Raw genomic sequence first — 19,024 nt, forward strand, 5'->3', positions numbered from 1 at the left:
TGTGGCAAATCAAAATCCCATATTTTCTTCTCGGATGCGAGGGAAAAATTAAAATTTTGAGCGGCTATTGTGGGGATAAACGCTCAAATTCATATATTGGGCCTTGGGCCTTATTTAAAGATGTGGGTATGTCCAAGAAGGGGTAAATGATTGGAAAAGGCTCTGGAGTGGAAAATCACGTAAGGAAATGATAGAAGAATATAATATGAGGAGCATATCCTTCATGGATACGACGAATATTGGTCAAGCAAATACCTAGGTGGTTTGGGTGACCATCCAGGAAGTTCCAACGATAAGGATGAACTTCAGGCACGTATAAAGATGATAAGAATAGAGAAATATCTAAGAGAAAAGCTGCTATCATTGCATTAAATGCACTGCAGCAACTTTTCTGGCCGCATTTATGTGGAGAAAACCTCTAAATAGTACAGTCTCAGCTGCCATCATTCACGGAGAATCAAAGAAGATACCTGATGAGACATATACTCAAGTGAATGCATAGATGAAGAACAAGTGTACCATCAAGATAGTCTGAAAGAAAACTATATAAATCTAAAAGACCTCTCATGAGAAAAAGGGGAAAAAAAAGGAAATGGGGAAGAAGAAGAAAAATTTACTGTAGCTCTAAGAATTGTATTAGCTTTTAAAACAATAATTCATCTCCTCGGACATCAGTTTATCCAAATTTCAAGTGTGTTTTTGTACTTGTTCATCTTTTAAATATTGATTAACTGTTGTCTAATTCATAATCAGCCCAGTTTTTTCACACACTCTCTACAAATTCATTGTATTGGACTCGTTGGGCTTACATCACATATCTTTTAGGTTTGGGCTACAAATCTTAACCCTACAATTGTAATCTACAACTACAACAAAGTTTTAGCCCAATTATTATTATTTTTTTTGGCCTTCGAAGAATATCTACTTTCTCTTTCCATAATTCCATTCCTCATGATTAGTCACATTGGATTATAAAGACTAGACTACTATTTAATGAGGAGCTACTTTCCTTCTATGTGAATTTGAATCCTCTCCCTCCCACTTAATATATTTAAAAAAAGAAAAGAAAAAAGAATATGTCTAGCAAGTAAGACTCTTGCACACTAGACAGTATGAGACAAAATTAACTTAAAATCTTTTTTATAAAAAAAGAAGTTAAAAATCAACTTTACCCACTCAGATCCATCTCATTAATGTCAAGTATCAACCGAACTTTATCAATAAAACATGCACATATATACTAAATACCTTGAGAAAACTGTGACACTCAAGTCAACTTGTGGTTTGTATATTTTACTTTTATGCATTAGTGGTTTTAAAAACGGTACTTTACCTATATGTAGTGATTATAATTGATGATCATCTTTATATATATATTTTTTTTTTTTTTTTTTTTTGCGTCATCGTATTATTATAATTAATATAACAAAGTATAATGGATAGTAATAAAATGAATCTCACGCGGATAAAGTGTCATCTTCAAAATCACGTTTTTGGCAAACCAAACTGTCCACGCCAGAAACTAGAAAAGATCTTTACCTTTCGTTGTAGAGTAATATTACAAACTACAACTATAAATTATTTTACAATGTTTTTCCAATATGCTATTGCGGAAAACTTTCACTGATTTTCATATAAGCATATTATTGACATAACTTTTTTATTTATCAATAACTATTTAGCATATCAACGGTTTGTAAAATAATTTGTAGTTCTAGTATTTTTCGTCTTCTTTAAACAGGCAAGTTTATGTCCAAAAAATTTATAGGCCAGCCTCACCTTAAGCCTAATTTGAATGGGCCTTTACAAACTCAGTCCTGAAAAAGCCCGCTGAAATTCAAGCCCACGTTATCCAAATCCCAAAACTAACATTCTAGGAAAAAGGGTTTAATGTCAAAGTGACTGTATTTGGATTTCTCTAAACATTGGGGTTCGGTAGGGTTGTAGGCCCTGTTTGGTGATTCCATTAGATTTCTCAAACGTATTTAAAACATAAGCAAATCAAGTTTCGGTTGTTTTTATAATATTGCGTCACACAAGCTTTTGAGAACTTACAATTTTAACGCACATTTATTATAATATATGGATAAATAAATATATGTTAACTGAATATTTTTTTTTTTGAAACAAATATGTTAGTTAAATATATTAGTTAGAATCTTGGCCTATGATATAGTTCTATATGCAAACACAATATATAATTTAACAATTTGATAAGAAAAATAACTGTCATAATTCTCAAATTTTATATTTAGCAAGAAAATAAAAGAGATAAAAAAAAAAAAAAAACCCATATTATCTTAAACTGTTGGATGCATTCCAAGGTTTTGCTGATTAGTTAAAAGAAAAAAAAAAACACACACAAACACACATTCACTGAATAATATGATCTTTTTTATTGGGCCTTCAATTTGGAGCCCCAAAATGTTAGTACTTCGGTCCATTTATTTTTTTTATAGTCAGCCCAAAGGCCCAAACCCGAATCTGCAGAATTCAAAACCTACCAATTTGGTTCGGAAAAGACAATTTTGTCCCTAAACTTAAAACAGTCACTTTTTTATTTCCTCTTCTCCCTTTCTCTTCACTGAGTTCTCCCTCTCAGAACTCTTCTCTTTAACCGAACCTCAGCCACGGTGAAGGCCATGAAGTTGATCACCGGCATCAGCAACACCACCACGCAAGTGTTTTCCCAATTCCCACCGCAAGATTGACGCCGTTATTATCGCCGTCGACGGACTCTCGCCGCTTGCAGGTAAGGTGTATTTTAAAATGGATTTCACTTGTTTTAGTCTGAAGCCCAGAGAGAAGTCAGAAGAGAGAGGTCTGAGACTGACAAGAGAGAAGAGAGAATCTCTAACTAACGGTGTTTGTATGTTTAGGGACAAAGTTGTCTTTCACCATACTTCGGGTTTTCAATTTCAGGTTCTGTTCTTTTGGGAATTTGATTTTTTTCTAGTTTGGTTACGGGACGACATCGTTTAGTTTTTTTATTTTTTTATTTTTCATTAACGATTTTTAAAATTAAGAAATAAATAATAAAATAAAAGAGAAATATTAAACTCATGCCAAAACGGCGTCGTTTTAAAAGTATTGTTGTTGCCCTAAAGCAGAAAGCCCCCAATTCACTGAGAGAGAGAGAACTGAATAACAGCTTTGAATTATCACTTTCTCTATTCAATTTTGATTCAATCTCTCTCTCTTCTGTGTTTTTGAAATTTTGTATTGCTTGCTTGTTCGCCAGGAAACCCTGAAAAATCATTGGAGGTAACTTTTTATTAATTTGTTGTTCGCCGTAAGTCCAACCACCAGAACTACGTTAGAGTATATGCTTTTGTGTGATATTAGTGTTTTTTCGTGTTCTTAATTTTTATCTTTCTCCATGCTGATACTATGTAGCTATATACCTTGGTTGAGTTGAGTTTAGTTTATGCTTTTGGTGAGCTTGGTTCGTTCGATTGAATTTATCTGAGGTTTTTGTCCTGTATATAGTGCTGACATACGAACAACATGGGAAGGCACCTAGATTACCCAGTAACTAGTTCTGGCGGGTGGGGTCAATTACAGTTTGATTAACGGTTAGGTTAGGATTGTTGTATAATATACTCTACGACGTGCAACTAATCTAAGTGAAGTTTTCATATGTTATTTATATATGGGAAAGCACCACATTGTAGCCTCTATCTTATCTTGGTCCAATTAATGACATCTTTGCATGATATATATTGGATGTAATCTCATGTTGAAATTTCTCGTATATTTATTTTGTACTACATATGAACAATATACAAAATAAATTGTAAAAAAATGCCTTAAAAAAAAAACTAATTATTTTTGAAAATTGACCATTAATTGAATTATTTTGATTCAAGTATGAGCAGTAAAAAATTATATATAAGTAATATATATATATATATATATAACCCTACTACCGTTTTTGATGCCATATATTTATTATATATAAGTAATATATATATATATATATATAACCCTACTACCGTTTTTGATGCCATATATTTCTAAAAACAAATCACTTCTATGACTGTCCTCTTTTGTGATCTTTTATTTATAAGTTACTTTCTCAGTTTGTTTATCAAACAGGTGTAACAGCTTCAAAGCATTTCAGAACTGTAGTTACCAAATGCTAAATAGCTTTTTCAGTAGTAAAGGTCCACTGACGAAAGCTCTACTTGTTACAGCGATCCTGAATGCTCTCTTAGTTTCTGCTAAATGAAGCACTAGCTCTAATTGGAGCCGACAATGGAAGGATTGAAGGTTTCAGATGCCAATTTGGTAGTTTACGTGCACCCATCAAAGAGTAACAAGGTTCCACAAGCGGTCCTCCGTGAGCTTAGTTCTCTGCTTTTCAGGTATTGTCCTTCACTCCCACTAATGTGAACATTTATCTCCCCCTTTTTTTAGCAATTGATGATTTTAAATTTATATGTTGTTATTGTTGTTCATGTGATTTGGAAGACTTCTTATTGAAATCTCTAAGAAAATCTTTATCATCTGTGATGCCTTGATTACTCACTGTGTTTCAATACCAGTTTACCAAATTTATGATATGGAACTCTTTTGCATAGATAGCAACCCCTATCCTTTTGATAAATGTTGCTGTTGACCATGATGTTGCTTTCTTACTATCATAGTGCTGAGATGATGTGGAATAAGTTTTCTTATCGTGGAGAACTATTTATTGTGTTATTTTGCATAGTTAAAAGGCACGCTTTCTGCATTTTTATAGATTGTTTTGTAGAAATAAAAAATGCAGGATCTATTATTCTCTGAATTCATTAATATTTAGTAGATCTGCATTTGTTAACGTGTGTATGTGGCTATTGTGGTTTTGATTACACAGGTTCAATGAAAGTTTTGACGGTGTGGTTTTAGCTTATGACGTCCAAATTCAAGACAAAATTGCAAAGATTCTTCCAGGATTTCACCCTTATTTTGGTGTGAAGCTAAAAGCAAAGTTGTTACTTTTTGCTCCAAAGCCAAATATGCTTTTAGGTAGTTTTGTGATGCCCCATCTAACTATTTTAGGACTAGTGTGCTTTGCTTTCTTTTCCTTTCTTAAATCACCCCCCACCCCCAAAAAATGAGAGCAGAAAAATTATTACAAGAGTTTGTTAGGTAAGGACCAAATGTGAACTTCATTGAAGCGTTCTTGAACATATGATGTATTTTCTTCACGTGCTTATGTTGACGTTGCTGATTGTTTTCTCATAATGTCACTTACAGAGGGAAAGGTGGTGAAACTTACGGAAAGATCGATTCATGTCATTGTTCTTGGTTTTTCATCTGCTATCATAACAGTTGAAGACATTCGAGAAGATTTCAATCATAAAATTGTAAGTAGTTCATCATCTTTTTCAAAGTCCACGTCCTTTTCCTCTAATCTCGTATGTATGAGGACTTGAATGCTGATTGAATTATATGATATGCATATTTTGTCCTAGAAACATGGTGATGAACTATTTGCTAGCAGATCTCAAAAGCGACATGTGATAAAGGTTGGAACCATGATTCGCTTTTTAGTCAAAAGGTGACATTTTTATTACATCAACTTATTTAGACTGGCATTTTCTTTACATGTGTGTGTGTGTGTGTGTGTGTGTGTGTGTATTTCACTCATTTAATAACTTAAGTATGGTCTGTTTCTCCTCCTTCCTCTCTCTCTCTCTCTCTCTATATATATATATATATATAGGTAATATTGGTCTCTTGGTTTCATAAAGAATATAAAGATTGATATTGAAACGATTTTCAATGGATGATTGTGAAGTCTATTTATATATGTGTGAGGTCTCTTTATATATGTGTTTCTCAAATTCTTAATGCCGTAAACATAAAGAGAGGAAGCTTTTATGATGAAGGAAACAAACTTTGATGAAATTCCTTTATTTTTGACTACTGGTTCAAATTAAAAGAACAATTAATCTACTCATTTAGGTAAATGTGATTCACATTTGAGGAGATTGTGAGACCTATTCATCAATTTAAGTCTTTGTTGCTCCGTACTTTCAAACATGGGATTTTACCAACTGTACTTCAATTTTTGATTTCCAACTTTCTCTTAGATCTTCTAATTGACTTGCTTTTTTATTTTTTTATTTTGAAGGCGCTTTATGTTCATCATTGTGAACATAGAGCTGTCCTTTTCATATTCAATAAAATTCTATTACTTATAAAAAAAAAAGGTAAATTGTTTGCCTTGTACACTTCTAAGTCGTTTGTGAATGGCATTTAATAGAGAAACCTACACAATCAATTGCGGCACTTAAGAAATTAAGAATATGGGCATGCTGATCATCTAGTGGGATTCACTACCTGAGGTGCTAAAAATATTGGGATTCTACCTAAATTATACAACCCCATGTAGTTGGTAACAACTATTGTTGTGTATAGATATGATGACCATGAAGGTTCATAAAGGAATTGATCTTATTTATCCATTCCTTTTTTTTTTCTTTCTCATTTCTGATTATTCAACTATTAATAAGAAATATGGCAGATACATTTTTTTTTTTTTAATTGTTTGTTCCTATTCAAGATTTTCTTTTATATTGATTGATCAATTGCGATTTACTTAAAAAATTGTTTTACTGCTCCAAGTTGACATATTTAGATATAGTTTAGAAATCATCTCATCTCTTAATGCTGGTGTATCAATCTAAAAACTTTTACATGTTGGTTGCAGCAAGTCCATCAATTACATAATAGCTTTGTTGGCGGCTTGAAATTTGTTTTGATAGGTAGATAGTGGGGGCGGGGCAGGTGGTGTTAACCACAAATATGTGACACCACAAAGGATGTCATTACTGTTGGGCTCTCACTTGAACTCTGGCAGCTTGAATTTATTGAACTTAGTGTAATTATATATGAGTTTAGTTATTTTGTGCTTTAAGTCAAAGTTCTGGAAAATTGGAAAAAATTACACTTGTTTATTGCAAAACATTGTGTTGAACTTTATATCATAATTGTGTGTTGAACTTTATACCTTCATATTTGCAGTTTTGATGAGGAAAGACTGCACATTTCTGGATCTCTGCTTCCAGCTAACACAGGAAGCATTCGTTGGTTGGCTAGACATTCGGAAGATTTTTCAGTATCTGACAGGTTTTCAACTGAGTTTTGAGTTTAAGAAAATTTTGAGAACTTTTTTTCTGTTGTATAGGTCAGTAACATAAAAATTTTGCAGGAGTACGAGGAAAAGGAGTGAAAGTGAGGGAGAATTGGTAGGCGGGGAAACATATTCTTTGAACAATGACCATCAAATCAAGAAATCAAAGAAGCATAGAATTAGAGAATAGTCTTAAAGATTGTTGGTTCTACAATACACAAGATGTTCTCTCATTTTCATGGGATTGTGCAAGGAAATCTGTTCTCATGTATTTGTTTGCCAAACTTATTGCGTAGAATTTTTTTAGTTTTTTAAGTCTGCTTTTGATTTGTTTCTGACCTCATTAATCTCACTTCGTCATTTTTGTCAATCTGAAAGCTTTTGTATCATTTTAAGTCTGCTTTTGATTTGTTTCTAACCTCATTAATCTCACTTTGTCATTTTTGTCAATCTGAAAGCTTTTGTATCATTTCACGGAATTTTCTTTTATAAGTACATGCTTTATCAGCATACTTGATAACGTGTAATCTCACTGCTGCTCCAACCTAGAACCAGTTGGTTGAAATGGTTGATCCAGAATAGTGGAGGCTGGAGCAAAAGCATTGGATCAAGCAGTTCAATTCGCATGGGATATTGGAGTGAGAGATGTTATTTTCAAAAGTGATTCGAAGCTTGTTATGATTCCCTAACTGTTGCTCTTTTACAACCCGTTGCCACTGCCAACATCATCACAGCAATTTGCCACAAGCAGAAAGACTTCAGATCAGTTCAACAGTCTCGTTAGATGGCGAGGAAACAAACTAGCACATATCTTAGCTCAACATGCCAAGTGTCTTCATATCTTTCTAACTTGGATAGGAGAAAATCCGATTTTGATTGAGTCGGTAAGATGCATTGAATTTATCTTATTCTTAATAAAGTTACTCTATTTTCCATTAAAAAAGAAAAAGAAAAATTAAAGAGATTCCTATAGTCAAATAGGATCCAAACGGAACTTTTCTTATTAGAAAATTCATTTTGTTTGCATGGAAATCTTTTAAATGCTCCTATGACCAAAGTTGTCAAAATCAGGATCTTACATAAGATTGTAAGAAGTATGTGGGATTGTAAATCGTAGGATCGGATCGTGAATCATAAGGTCTTACCTTATTTGAGAAAAAAACAAAAATACACATTGGTATGTAAAATAATCACATAAATTATACATTCATTCATAAAAAAACTAAAAATTTGCATCAATTTGATTTAATTATCATACATCATTACATTCATTTGTAAGCATCATTTAAAGAGACCAAAAACCTCAAAACGTGACACTATATTGTGTATTGGGATGTTATTTTTTTATTTCGGTCCAACTGACAATATATTTCTCTACATGTGAATAGAAAAATTTGGTCTATTGAGATTTTATTTTTCATTTGGATCTAACTGAGCATTCTGTCAAGTTAAAGAAAATTACAAGAAACTAGGATCGTTAAGGATTATTAGAATTGTACGATCTTGAACGGTCGCAAAGATCCTTGAAAGATCCAGATCGTTTTGGACAGGTGAGATCGTAAAATTGTAAGATCCAGATCGAGATTTTGACAATTATGCTTAGTACGCATTTGGATTTGACGAATTAAGCTTAAGGAATTTAAAGAACAATTGTTATTATAAATTACTTTATATTTATTTTAATACACATGATAGTTGCTCAAACAAAAATACGTGTCATAATTTTGAAATAATGTGACATATGTTTGAATTTATTTACAAATTTCATCCATAAAAAAATTTTGATATTTGTCATACCTTATTTATGTTCTTTAAACTCTGAAGAAAAAAAAGAAGAAGAAGAAAAAGTCTTCAGACTTTTTTTGTAATGTCTAAGTTAAAATTTGAATGGTTTTTTTTTTTTTTTTTTTTTTTTAGAAGGAAGAGAGAGAAAAAAAGTCTCAAGACTTTTGTTATGTCAATTAGGAATTGAAGCCCTTGGACTTTAAATGATGTATTAACCAGGTCCTTTTATCAATATATTTCCATTATACTGGCAAATACGGATGAACTATGAAGCCTCACTCGAGAATCCATGTTGTGTACATGGTCATCAGTCATCACTATAATTGATAACAATTTGTCCTCCTCAATTGGGAGATGATAGAGGTACCACTTGAGTTAATAGCTCAATGACAATAATTTGATTTCTTATTAATAGAATGACAATTGAGGTCTCATCTAAAGGAAAAATTATCTTATGGAAAAATCAAATAAGACCTCTCTCTCTCTCATAGAATCTATGGATCTTACATGTTAATAGAATAATAATTTATGTCTCATTTAAGGGGAAAATTATCTTATGGTAAAAGTCAAATTAGACCCCCTTCTCCTCTCTTTTTTACAACATCAATGTATCTTATATGTTATAAGAGGATGATTTCATGAGACTGTATTATGAGATACCAAAAAATGCAAGAAAAAAAATGACATAATTATTATATATATTTAAGAATATCCATTAATTGAATTACTTGAATATTTTGTATTGAATCATCTTTTATTATTTTATAGTAAACCTAACAGCATTTTATTAGCTTGGTTATCAATGGGAGCTACAATTTCAAAGCATTTTATAACTATAATTGACAAATACTAACAAATTTATAGTTAAAAAGCTCTTTTATCTCTAAAATTTTACTTCCTGGTCCTAATCGGGCTCTAAATTTATAAGAGAGAAGTATAAGGCAAATGTATATCGTTTTTTCTTTGCCATCCTGCCAATTGAAACAAATCAATTCCAAACATATAACTTGAATCAACTTCCAACTAATTATAATGCAAAAAAAAAAAAAAAAACTATTTTTTCCTTTAAAAAAAAAGTTTTTGCAACTGTAATTTTTTAGTTGAAAACATGTGTATATTACATGGCTACTAGCCGTACTTTATGTTCTGAACTCTTACGTGATGGTTTTGTTAGGTTTTATGAAGTCTAGTTGTGTTTAATTTGAATTATGACCTGACCTGAAATAATATTGTTACGATTTTTAATGGGAGATTTTCTAAGGTTTAATCCATGGTTGCGTGAAATTTTTTTGGCTTGTTTAATAGTCCATTGTGAATCTTGTGTGCATGATAGAAAGATTAGGCTTTGATGTAGTTTTTGAGAGGAAAAACTGTACTGCTGCATCTTTTTTTTTTTTTTTTTTTTTTTTTTTTTTTTTTTTTTTTTTTTTTTTTTAAAAAAAAAAAAAAAAAAAAAAAACTATTTTTTCTTATAAAAAAAAAGAGTTTTTTGCAATTGTAATTTTTTTGTTAAAAACATGTGTATATTACATGGCTACTGCCTTACTTTTTTGTTCTGAACTCTTACGTGATAGTTTTGTTGGGTTTTGTGAAGTCTAGTTGTGTTTGATTCAGGTTATGACTCGACCCAAAATAATATTGTTACAGTTTTTAATGAGAGTTTTTTTGAGGTTTAGTCCATGGGCGCGGGAAATTTTTTTGGCTCGTTTAGTAGTCCATTGTGAATCTTGTGTGCAAGATAGAAAGATTAGGGTTTGATGTAGTTTTTGAGAGAGAAAACTGTAATGCTGCATCTTACTTTTTCTCTGAGAATAGTGAAATCTTTGCAATTCCGTAGACGTAGGAAAATTGTCAAACTATGTAAATATTGTCTTGTATGATTATTTTCTTTAGCACATATTTTTTTTCTATTTTTGCATCTCACATACCTAGGAAAAACGTAGATATTCCTTGAGGTTTTTTTTATTTTTTTTATTATTTATTTTTATGGACCAACCAGGCTAGTGTTCAAATATAGAGATTGTTTTGGGACTCTTGATGTTGGATTGAATGATTGATTTGCTTCCTTTGTTCCAGCTATATATTGGACAGATGTCAATAACCCAAAACTTTGGACTCGAGATTTTGTCAATCTTATAACATATATAAAAATCTGGGCACATCTAGTGTTGGTTTATCAATCATTTTTATGGGGGATTTGGGTATATATGGGAAGTACATTCTATTTACACCATGTATGTACTTATCATAGGCATCGCAGTTCCATTATCTACTATATAGTATCTATTATGATAAGAAATACTAAGATATATAGACCGTATGTATGTTAAGGTGGAATATTTTCCTCATCATTGTCAGGTATGGGGCTTCTATAAAATAAATGGCCAAAGACCATAGACCATAGTTGTTCTTTTTTGGAGAATTCATAGACCATAGTAGTTCTAGTTTCTATTATAAACCCATTAAAAGAATATAAATCATAAGTATAAATATAATTTAAAAGATATATATATATGTAGGAAAATTTTTAATATTAAATAAATAAAATGAATAAATGTAATAACATAAATGTAAAGATGTGGGAGTAAATATGGGAGATGAGGAGTTAGTGTATATGTTTAATCCCACATTGAAAAGGAGAGAGAGTTTTTTATTCTTTTTAATTGTGGTGATTAATGGGCTAAAATGTATTGACTTAGATATTGGGCTAGATACGTGCGCAAGGGGGAGGTGAAGAGTGGAGGTATCAAAATTGGAAATGAATCAGCCTCTTAGGTCCTCCTACTTGACAAGGGTGTTCTTTCTAGTGGAGCTTTGGGCTTGAACACTTTGTGCAGAAGTTGTTCTAGTCATACGACACTTGTTGGGCTGTTGTATCCTGGGGGAGACAAGTCATAGAAGGTCTGCACCGGTTACAAAGTTTAGCCAACCAAGGGCTTGAATCTCCTTAAAGAGAGCGAGTGCCGCGCCTCAGTCAAAAGTCGTAGTAATATTATAATTTTTTTTTTTGGTGTGAGAAACGATCAACATTTGAAAAACTATATACTAAAATTAATGACCTAAATCAGTTGGTCGTTTATAATATCTAACGAAACTATAAAATAACATAACATTACTATACTATTAAATATTAAAGTAGAATATAGTAAAATTCATAATCTATTATTATAATTATAATTATTATAATGCACACTTAAATCATACTTAATTTACCCTTTTAAATCATAGCCCTATAACCCTATTACACTTGTCTCCTAAACTAGAGACGGTATCTCATGCACCTGGTGCATACAAGGGTTTTGTTCTAAATTATGAGAATGCACACTTACTTCTCTAAACTATTACGCGAGTAGCGTCGAAACTATTACCCATGTAATACTTTACACTCCATCTTATTAGTTTAGAAGTTGTAAGTGTAAAATATGGTATAATTTAAGGGGATAAAGTGCAATTTTTCCAATATTTTAATAGATATATATTCTTTCTTGTTTTACTTGTTATTATTGTGTTTTATTTTATTTCTAATTATTGTAAAATCCATTAACACCTAATTGCTTCAAAGTTCATATCTTTTGATGGCTAGTTTAAGTCGGAATTGCACATAGTTTTCATATTTGTGAACTCGTTTTGGCAGCATTAAGGACATAGGTGGTATTAGATACCAAAGGCTATCCATGATGAGATTATATAATAATTATAAGATAGATTGTATATGCTTATATACAAAAAATCACCATCATTCAATACTGACTCTTTATTACTTTTTATGATTTCCCCCCCTTTTTTACAAGTCATTTACCATGATTTATTGGACTTGTTCTCCAAGTTTGGGTCCTGCTATGATTGAGAATGCAAATTTCAACCAATTGAAGAAGGTGAAAGTGAAAGTGAAAGAAATCAATAACCTATGGTAGAAATTATTAGATTTACGTCAGTAAGCATTGCATCTTTTGCATACCATCAAATAAAAAAATAAAAAATAAAAAATTTTGACAAACAATGGTGAATTAATTTAATCCATCTTGCACTTAAAATTAAATAGAATTGTGTAAATCATAATGGTCATGTGGGTTGGTGGGCAGTTTCTTTTGAATAATCTTTACATGAAACTTTCAAGATTTCTAAAACTAGTGTTTAAACTAAAACAAAAAAAAAAAAAAAAAATAGCCTACTTATTGTGTAAGTGGGCTTTGTCCATTAATGGCTCTTGGGGTTGTATCATCAGGTGATCTGCGTAAGGAATGGGTTGGATGGCCGGGTGGCTGTACTGTAATTTTCTTATATAGAATATCTTTTTTTTTGGGTCTATTTTAACATAAAATCTTTTTTATTTTATTATTTTATATAACTACTCTTGAAAAATGCCAACATCAAATTATTTATTTTATAATATATTTCATTAAAATATCATTCTTCATCAAATTTTAATTACTCTCTCTTTGTGTATATGAGTAAAGAAGTATTAAAAAATAAATTTGTACATGAATAGTAAATGTGTATATTACTGATGTGGGTGATTTTTGGAGTTAAATGTGCAAAATTTAACTCTTATGCTATGTTAGCCAAAAAAAATAAACGTAAAGAAATGAAGAGCTTTGAAGGGTGTCTATAACACCATAACAGTGGTCCCTAACTCCTAATTACCACTGCAGACTGAAAAAAAATATCGAGAAGGATTTGGCCATGAAGTCATAGTTGATGCTTGCAAGTCCTTCAAAATCGAAATCTAATCACCAAGGTATGCCAATCATTTTCAATCATTTGTTTTGATTAAAATATTAAAACAGTTAAGGAATGATTAGGGCTCTAAGTAATTACACCCAACATCCCACCCACCAAAACTTGTCCAATATTTAATACCATCATGCATGTCAACGAGGTAGCTTACATGCATCATGCTGTCCCTAATTAATCCTTGATCTTCTTTGATTATCATCCTTGAATTCATCATAATCATCATGGAGAGAGAGAGAGAGAGAGAGAGAGAGAGAGAATTGTTGTAAGGTAGTCTGAAAAATCAAGATGCTATGACAGCTAGAAGCCTCGAAGTATATGTTTATATTGAAGGTTTATTTATCTTATAGTTTAACGCCCTTACCGAATCTAATTTTAGGAAAGTAGGAATCTTTGAACCTTTTCACATGTGTTTATGTTATGAAAATTACAATTGAACTCATCTTGCTGTCCTTAATGAGATGGTTTTGACATTAATAAAATAGAGATAAAGGAAAAACGGGAGGAGTAGTATTTTAGGATGATAATAAAATGTGTAGAGGTAAGCAAAACATACCTCCTTGGCTCCTCCCATCACCTCTTCAAGGTGAGAAAAACCCGCATGAGACAAAGTAAGGCCAAGAGGAGAATTTTTGCCATCTCTATTTTCTTTGTTTACGCTCAGGAAGAAGGCTTCAAGATTTAAACTTTTTAGCTTTAATATGACAACTTTTCTCCCTTCTAACAATTACACATAAGGTGTTTTATATAGTTGCACATAGTATGATTAAATTTGAGCAAGAATTATCTTTTACTAAAATTCAGAATTCAAAACCTAACAATTTTGCTTGAGTGAACAATGGGCAAGTGATAGGTGAAATATTTGTCTATCTAATTCAACATGCCACATCATACTCATTTCAAAACTAAATTCCAATTGGGTATAATTTGTATCCATATCAAAGTCTAAAATGTCTACTTTTCAATAAAAACAAGTTTCACTTAGAAATTCATTTATAGTACAAAAAGTATGAGCAAGAGATCATCAACTCATCACTTTTTATTAAATGAAATTTTTGTCATCCTTGAGCAGTTTTAGACCTAAACTTAACCATAACACAATTCTATTGATACAACAACCAAATTTTATATGTTTTTGCACTAGGATATTCCAACACTCTCAATAATCTAAAACCTAATAGACGAAACACCTACAATTTTATTTTAACTAGAACTTTAGGCGCGTTAAATCCTCCAATTTTTAGTCAAATTTAGTTATATGTGGTTTATATGCATTTTTTTAAGATCATTGGATTTTTTTATTTAATGTCATATATCTCTCATCTGGATGACAATTGAAGAAAACTAGAGGATATAAATGGGAGAAGAACAAATGTAATAATTGAAAATTAATAATCTAAGATAGGGCCAAATCAAAGTGATAAATTGGAATTTACATTCGTTTTACAAAGCTATCCAACAAAATAGAGAAAGGTGTTAATGATTGAACACAGACATGGGGCGGTTATAAGAAAGATAGAGACATGGGTGTTGTGGCTTTCTCTGATTGTACTGATTTCTTGAGAGTGAGTCAATGAACAATCTCCATTTCTCTCAAAATCAAAGATAATGTTTAATAAAGATAAAAAGCAAAAAGAAATAATAATGCTATTTGTTTGTTATCGACTGCAATTTTGTTTGCCAATAGATAAGTTGGTTACATGGGCCTATTGCACTGGCCTTACCTAGATAAAAATACTCATGTAAAGACTGTAAGAGATTAGAGATATATATTAATCGGGCAGTGTTTGTTACACGCATACTGTTGCACAAAACACAAGCTTAACTCTTATTACACCTATTTTTTTGAGTTTAAATCACGAATTCAGTTTTCATGAGTTGAAGATACGATTCTAGAACTAAAAACGCGTTTTCAACTCACTATTTACATTCATAAAATGTGTGTAACAGTGTGCGGAAGTTCTTATCCTTATTAATAATGGTCTGAGTTTCAGACCACTCCATCTTGCTCGCGACGTAGAAGAGAGAACCAATCAGGGCTTATAAATTTTTGAAGTTAGATTCTCTATTCACCGGCCAAAGTATGGTCTGAAAAGCTGGAACAAGTATATAGATTATAGAAAGCCTTTTTTTAATTTTTTAAGTTATGGGCGTGCGTTGACATCATTATGAAAGCAAGAATGCTAGCTAGTACTTGGTTTGTTGTTGCTTAGAATTAAACTAATAAAGCATGAGTGGAACCTTTAGTTACGCAAGGTTTTAGATTCTTTGGTTAAAAGAAAACTGTTACTTTCTTCCTAAATTGTACGTGCTGGTGCACCTCTATCTGTACTGTCTTCATCTTTAGTTGTACACAAGTGCCTTCCTTTTTATGTGGTCGTTGAAATAAAATAACACTTACTTTGGTGCACTGTAACTAATATTATTTAAAAGTCTGCAACAAAAGGATATGAGTGAGAGAGAGAGAGAGAGTATTTCTTTTAGTGTATTGTACGTTCAGTGTGCATTCTTGCGTTTGGCGTTTGAAGTGGGACCCACGGGCACTGTACACGTTTCAACCATTCACAAGATAAGTTGTGTTTTGCCTTTTTTTTAGGGGCCCATGGCATTGTTTATGGACCACCAAACTCAGCAAAATACAAATTTTTAAGTAAATTTAAGTCTTTTAGTACTATTCACACATTTAAAAATTATTTTACTATAATATTTTCTGCAATAAGTTTTTAATTTTCAGCAAATAAGCAGTATCTAAACAGACCCTTACTCTACTAAGCCGCAAAGCTTTTTATTTTAATTTTAATTTTTTTTTTGGGTGGGGGGTAACCAAAATTTATGGAAGTTTTTAGGGTGGTTAAGGGTTGTTATAAAAAATAAAGTTTTAGCTCTATTGATTTTTTTTTCTTTTATTTAAGGAAATAGAGTTTTTGGTTAGATTATTCCACTTTAATAACGACACATACTAAAAAACTCATGAATTGGTGGATTGAACATTAAATTTCTGGGTTTTCTATATCACGCTTCAAATCAATAAGCATACTACCCAAATATCCCTATAAGGTTAGCAATAAAACTCTTGGTGTGTTATTTGAGCGACAAAGAACATTAATTTATCATCTGACAAATTATATTTATAAAATAATTTGAGGTTATTATATTTATTAACCAAATTGATAAAATAGATTTTAGATTAAAGAAATGATAAAAGAGGATATGATAAAGCCTTGGTATTTTATTTTATAAATAATTAATTTACATGGAATGTACGTGTCATTGTTTTTCTAATAATTATAACACCAATATTATTATTATTAAAAAATTTATTTATTAATTGATTATATTATTTTATATATAAAAATTAAAATAAATAAAAAATTATTAGCAGTAAAAGACACGCGTATAAGACATTGACACATGTTCTGTATATTCATTAATCATGCAAAATCAAAATCAGAAACCTGATCCTAGCTATGAGTTTGTGGGTACAAGCAGTGCAGAATAGCCAGCCTCACTTATTCAGGAAATGAAAGCTAAGTACCAATTGCTTTCATAATCATCAATCGGTCTTAATCATCATCGTCATCATAATGGTGTACACTAATTAGTGCACCTTTAGACCCTAAATATTTTGACAACGATGTACAATTAATCAACAATGGTGGACCTCAAGTGTTGATTTTGCTGCTAGACTTTGACCAATACTAATATTTTGATGAGTGTTCCTCCATAAATTCTTCTTTCTCTTCATTGAGATGCTTTTGTGTATCTAAAATCTAATCTATATATTATGTGGTTCCCTACTTTTAAAGATTAGTTTAGGCTGACAGATTGAGAGCAAATTGTGCAACAACCAATCCGGTGAGCTGGTTCAATAGCTGGCTTGGGTTTATACTTTATATATAATTAAGCACCATTTATTATGCCCGAATAAAAACATTTTTTTTAAAAAGAAAACTTGAAAACTATTATTATTTTTTAATTATAATGGTAGATATCTTTAAACTAGGAAACCCTGTTATGACAATGACATGAGATTGGACCAAAAATGACCAAGGTACTTTTGAATAATTATTCTTGCATAAGTACCTTTGACAAGGGATTGGACCAAAAATACTGCTTTTAAATAATTATTCTTGCATAATTACTTTTGAAGCAAATAGTTTGTTTGTTTTTTTGGTAACATAGAGGCTTACTAAAATTCCGAAGCAATTAATCTATTACAAGATACTCCCTGTACAAAGAAGATCAAAGAAACAAATAGGTTAGCCTTTTGCAAATGCCTTTTGAAGAGTTGAACTTGAACCACTTCCTAGCCTTTTACAGAAAATTTGAACAGATGAGTTCATTCAATTTTATGAAATTTTCATATTAAGTGCTCAACTAAACCGATAAAAATGGTGTCGAAATACAATATAATTATATAAGTTATATATGATTAAATGTACACACACAATAAAAGTACCCCCAATTCCTCATATTATCCCATAAATCTCCACAAAATCTTATGAACAACCACTTTTCTCCTCCCCTTTTATACAAATAACTTCCAGTTTCAGTGAGTGACCCTGGTTTCCACCTCCATGGCCACCCTCTTGTATCTGCAATAAAAAAGTTGGCAAGAAGGCCTGCACTAAATAGGATTTCTAACATGTAGCTTACTTTATTAATAGTCCATATTATATATATGATGCAACTAAGTTTTAATTTACAACATTCTCCAAAAAAAAAAAAGTTTTAATTTACAATTTAAAAAAAAAAAATTATAATTCAATATTTGAGGATTTAAAACTTGGAACACCAAATATTACCAATTGAGCATATTTTCACATGGAAACATTTAACAATAATAATAATGACGTGATTTTATCTAAATTAGTGAGGTAATCATCTTGATTTTTGATTTGATTATTATGAATAAGCGACTTGACACCAATCTTAAGAAAATTAAAATGAACATTTCAGGCAAAATTATATTACAATTATAAATTGCTTTAGATTTGATTTGAATTGTGTTTGGACTTTAGTATATTTAGTATATTATATATGTAGTATATAATTTCACTAACTCCTAGCTTCAATAAATAAATTATTAGGTCTTGAAGATTTAGGATTAAATGTTTAGAATCATATTTTGTATGTGTTGGCAAACCGAGAACAAAACATGTCTAGTCTATGTGTTAGACAATGCTCAAAAGTGTAGGTTTCAAGCTTCAAGCTCAAGCTAACTGCAGAAAAGGGAAGTCACAATCTGCCAAGCTTGATCGATTGAAAATTAGGCTCGACTGATTGAGAATTGTAGAAAAAGAAATTTTGCAGAATTTTAAATCAAGCCCAAACCCAAGAAAACGTTTAGGGTTTCATTCTAACTTGTCCACATATAAAAGG

General features: G+C 31.2%; 1 protein-coding gene across 3 annotated transcripts; it reads left to right on the plus strand.

The window, feature by feature from the left end:
• The first annotated feature begins 2,586 nt into the window (after positions 1-2,586).
• Positions 2,587-7,512, plus strand: LOC112012063 (uncharacterized). Of its 3 annotated transcripts, none has more exons than XM_024044428.2 (7): positions 2,587-2,752; positions 4,197-4,367; positions 4,859-5,010; positions 5,242-5,351; positions 5,460-5,545; positions 7,015-7,119; positions 7,202-7,512. In XM_024044428.2, the coding sequence occupies exons 2-7, from the start codon at positions 4,258-4,260 to the stop codon at positions 7,311-7,313; spliced, it is 675 nt and encodes a 224-aa protein (XP_023900196.1). In that variant the 5' UTR covers positions 2,587-2,752; positions 4,197-4,257; the 3' UTR covers positions 7,314-7,512. The 3 variants fall into 3 exon arrangements, with proteins under 3 accessions (XP_023900196.1, XP_023900189.1, XP_065618903.1); XM_024044421.2 differs by lacking the exon at positions 2,587-2,752 and adding an exon at positions 3,086-3,264; XM_065762831.1 differs by lacking the exon at positions 2,587-2,752 and adding an exon at positions 3,490-3,575.
• Positions 7,513-19,024: the final 11,512 nt, after the last annotated feature.

The sequence above is a fragment of the Quercus suber genome, unplaced genomic scaffold, assembly GCF_002906115.3.
Source record: "Quercus suber isolate HL8 unplaced genomic scaffold, Cork oak 2.0 scaffold_475, whole genome shotgun sequence".
NCBI classification, from domain to species: domain Eukaryota; kingdom Viridiplantae; phylum Streptophyta; class Magnoliopsida; order Fagales; family Fagaceae; genus Quercus; species Quercus suber.

What these genes read in the sequence shown, in the direction of transcription:
- LOC112012063 (XM_024044428.2), top strand. Translation starts at nt 4,258, where the DNA reads ATGGAAGGATTGAAGGTTTCAGATGCCAATTTGGTAGTTTACGTGCAC. An exon ending in CTTAGTTCTCTGCTTTTCAG is followed by an intron (nt 4,368 to 4,858) that starts GTATTGTCCTTC and finishes TTGATTACACAG; the next exon opens with GTTCAATGAAAGTTTTGACG. An exon ending in GATTTTTCAGTATCTGACAG is followed by an intron (nt 7,120 to 7,201) that starts GTTTTCAACTGA and finishes AAAATTTTGCAG; the next exon opens with GAGTACGAGGAAAAGGAGTG.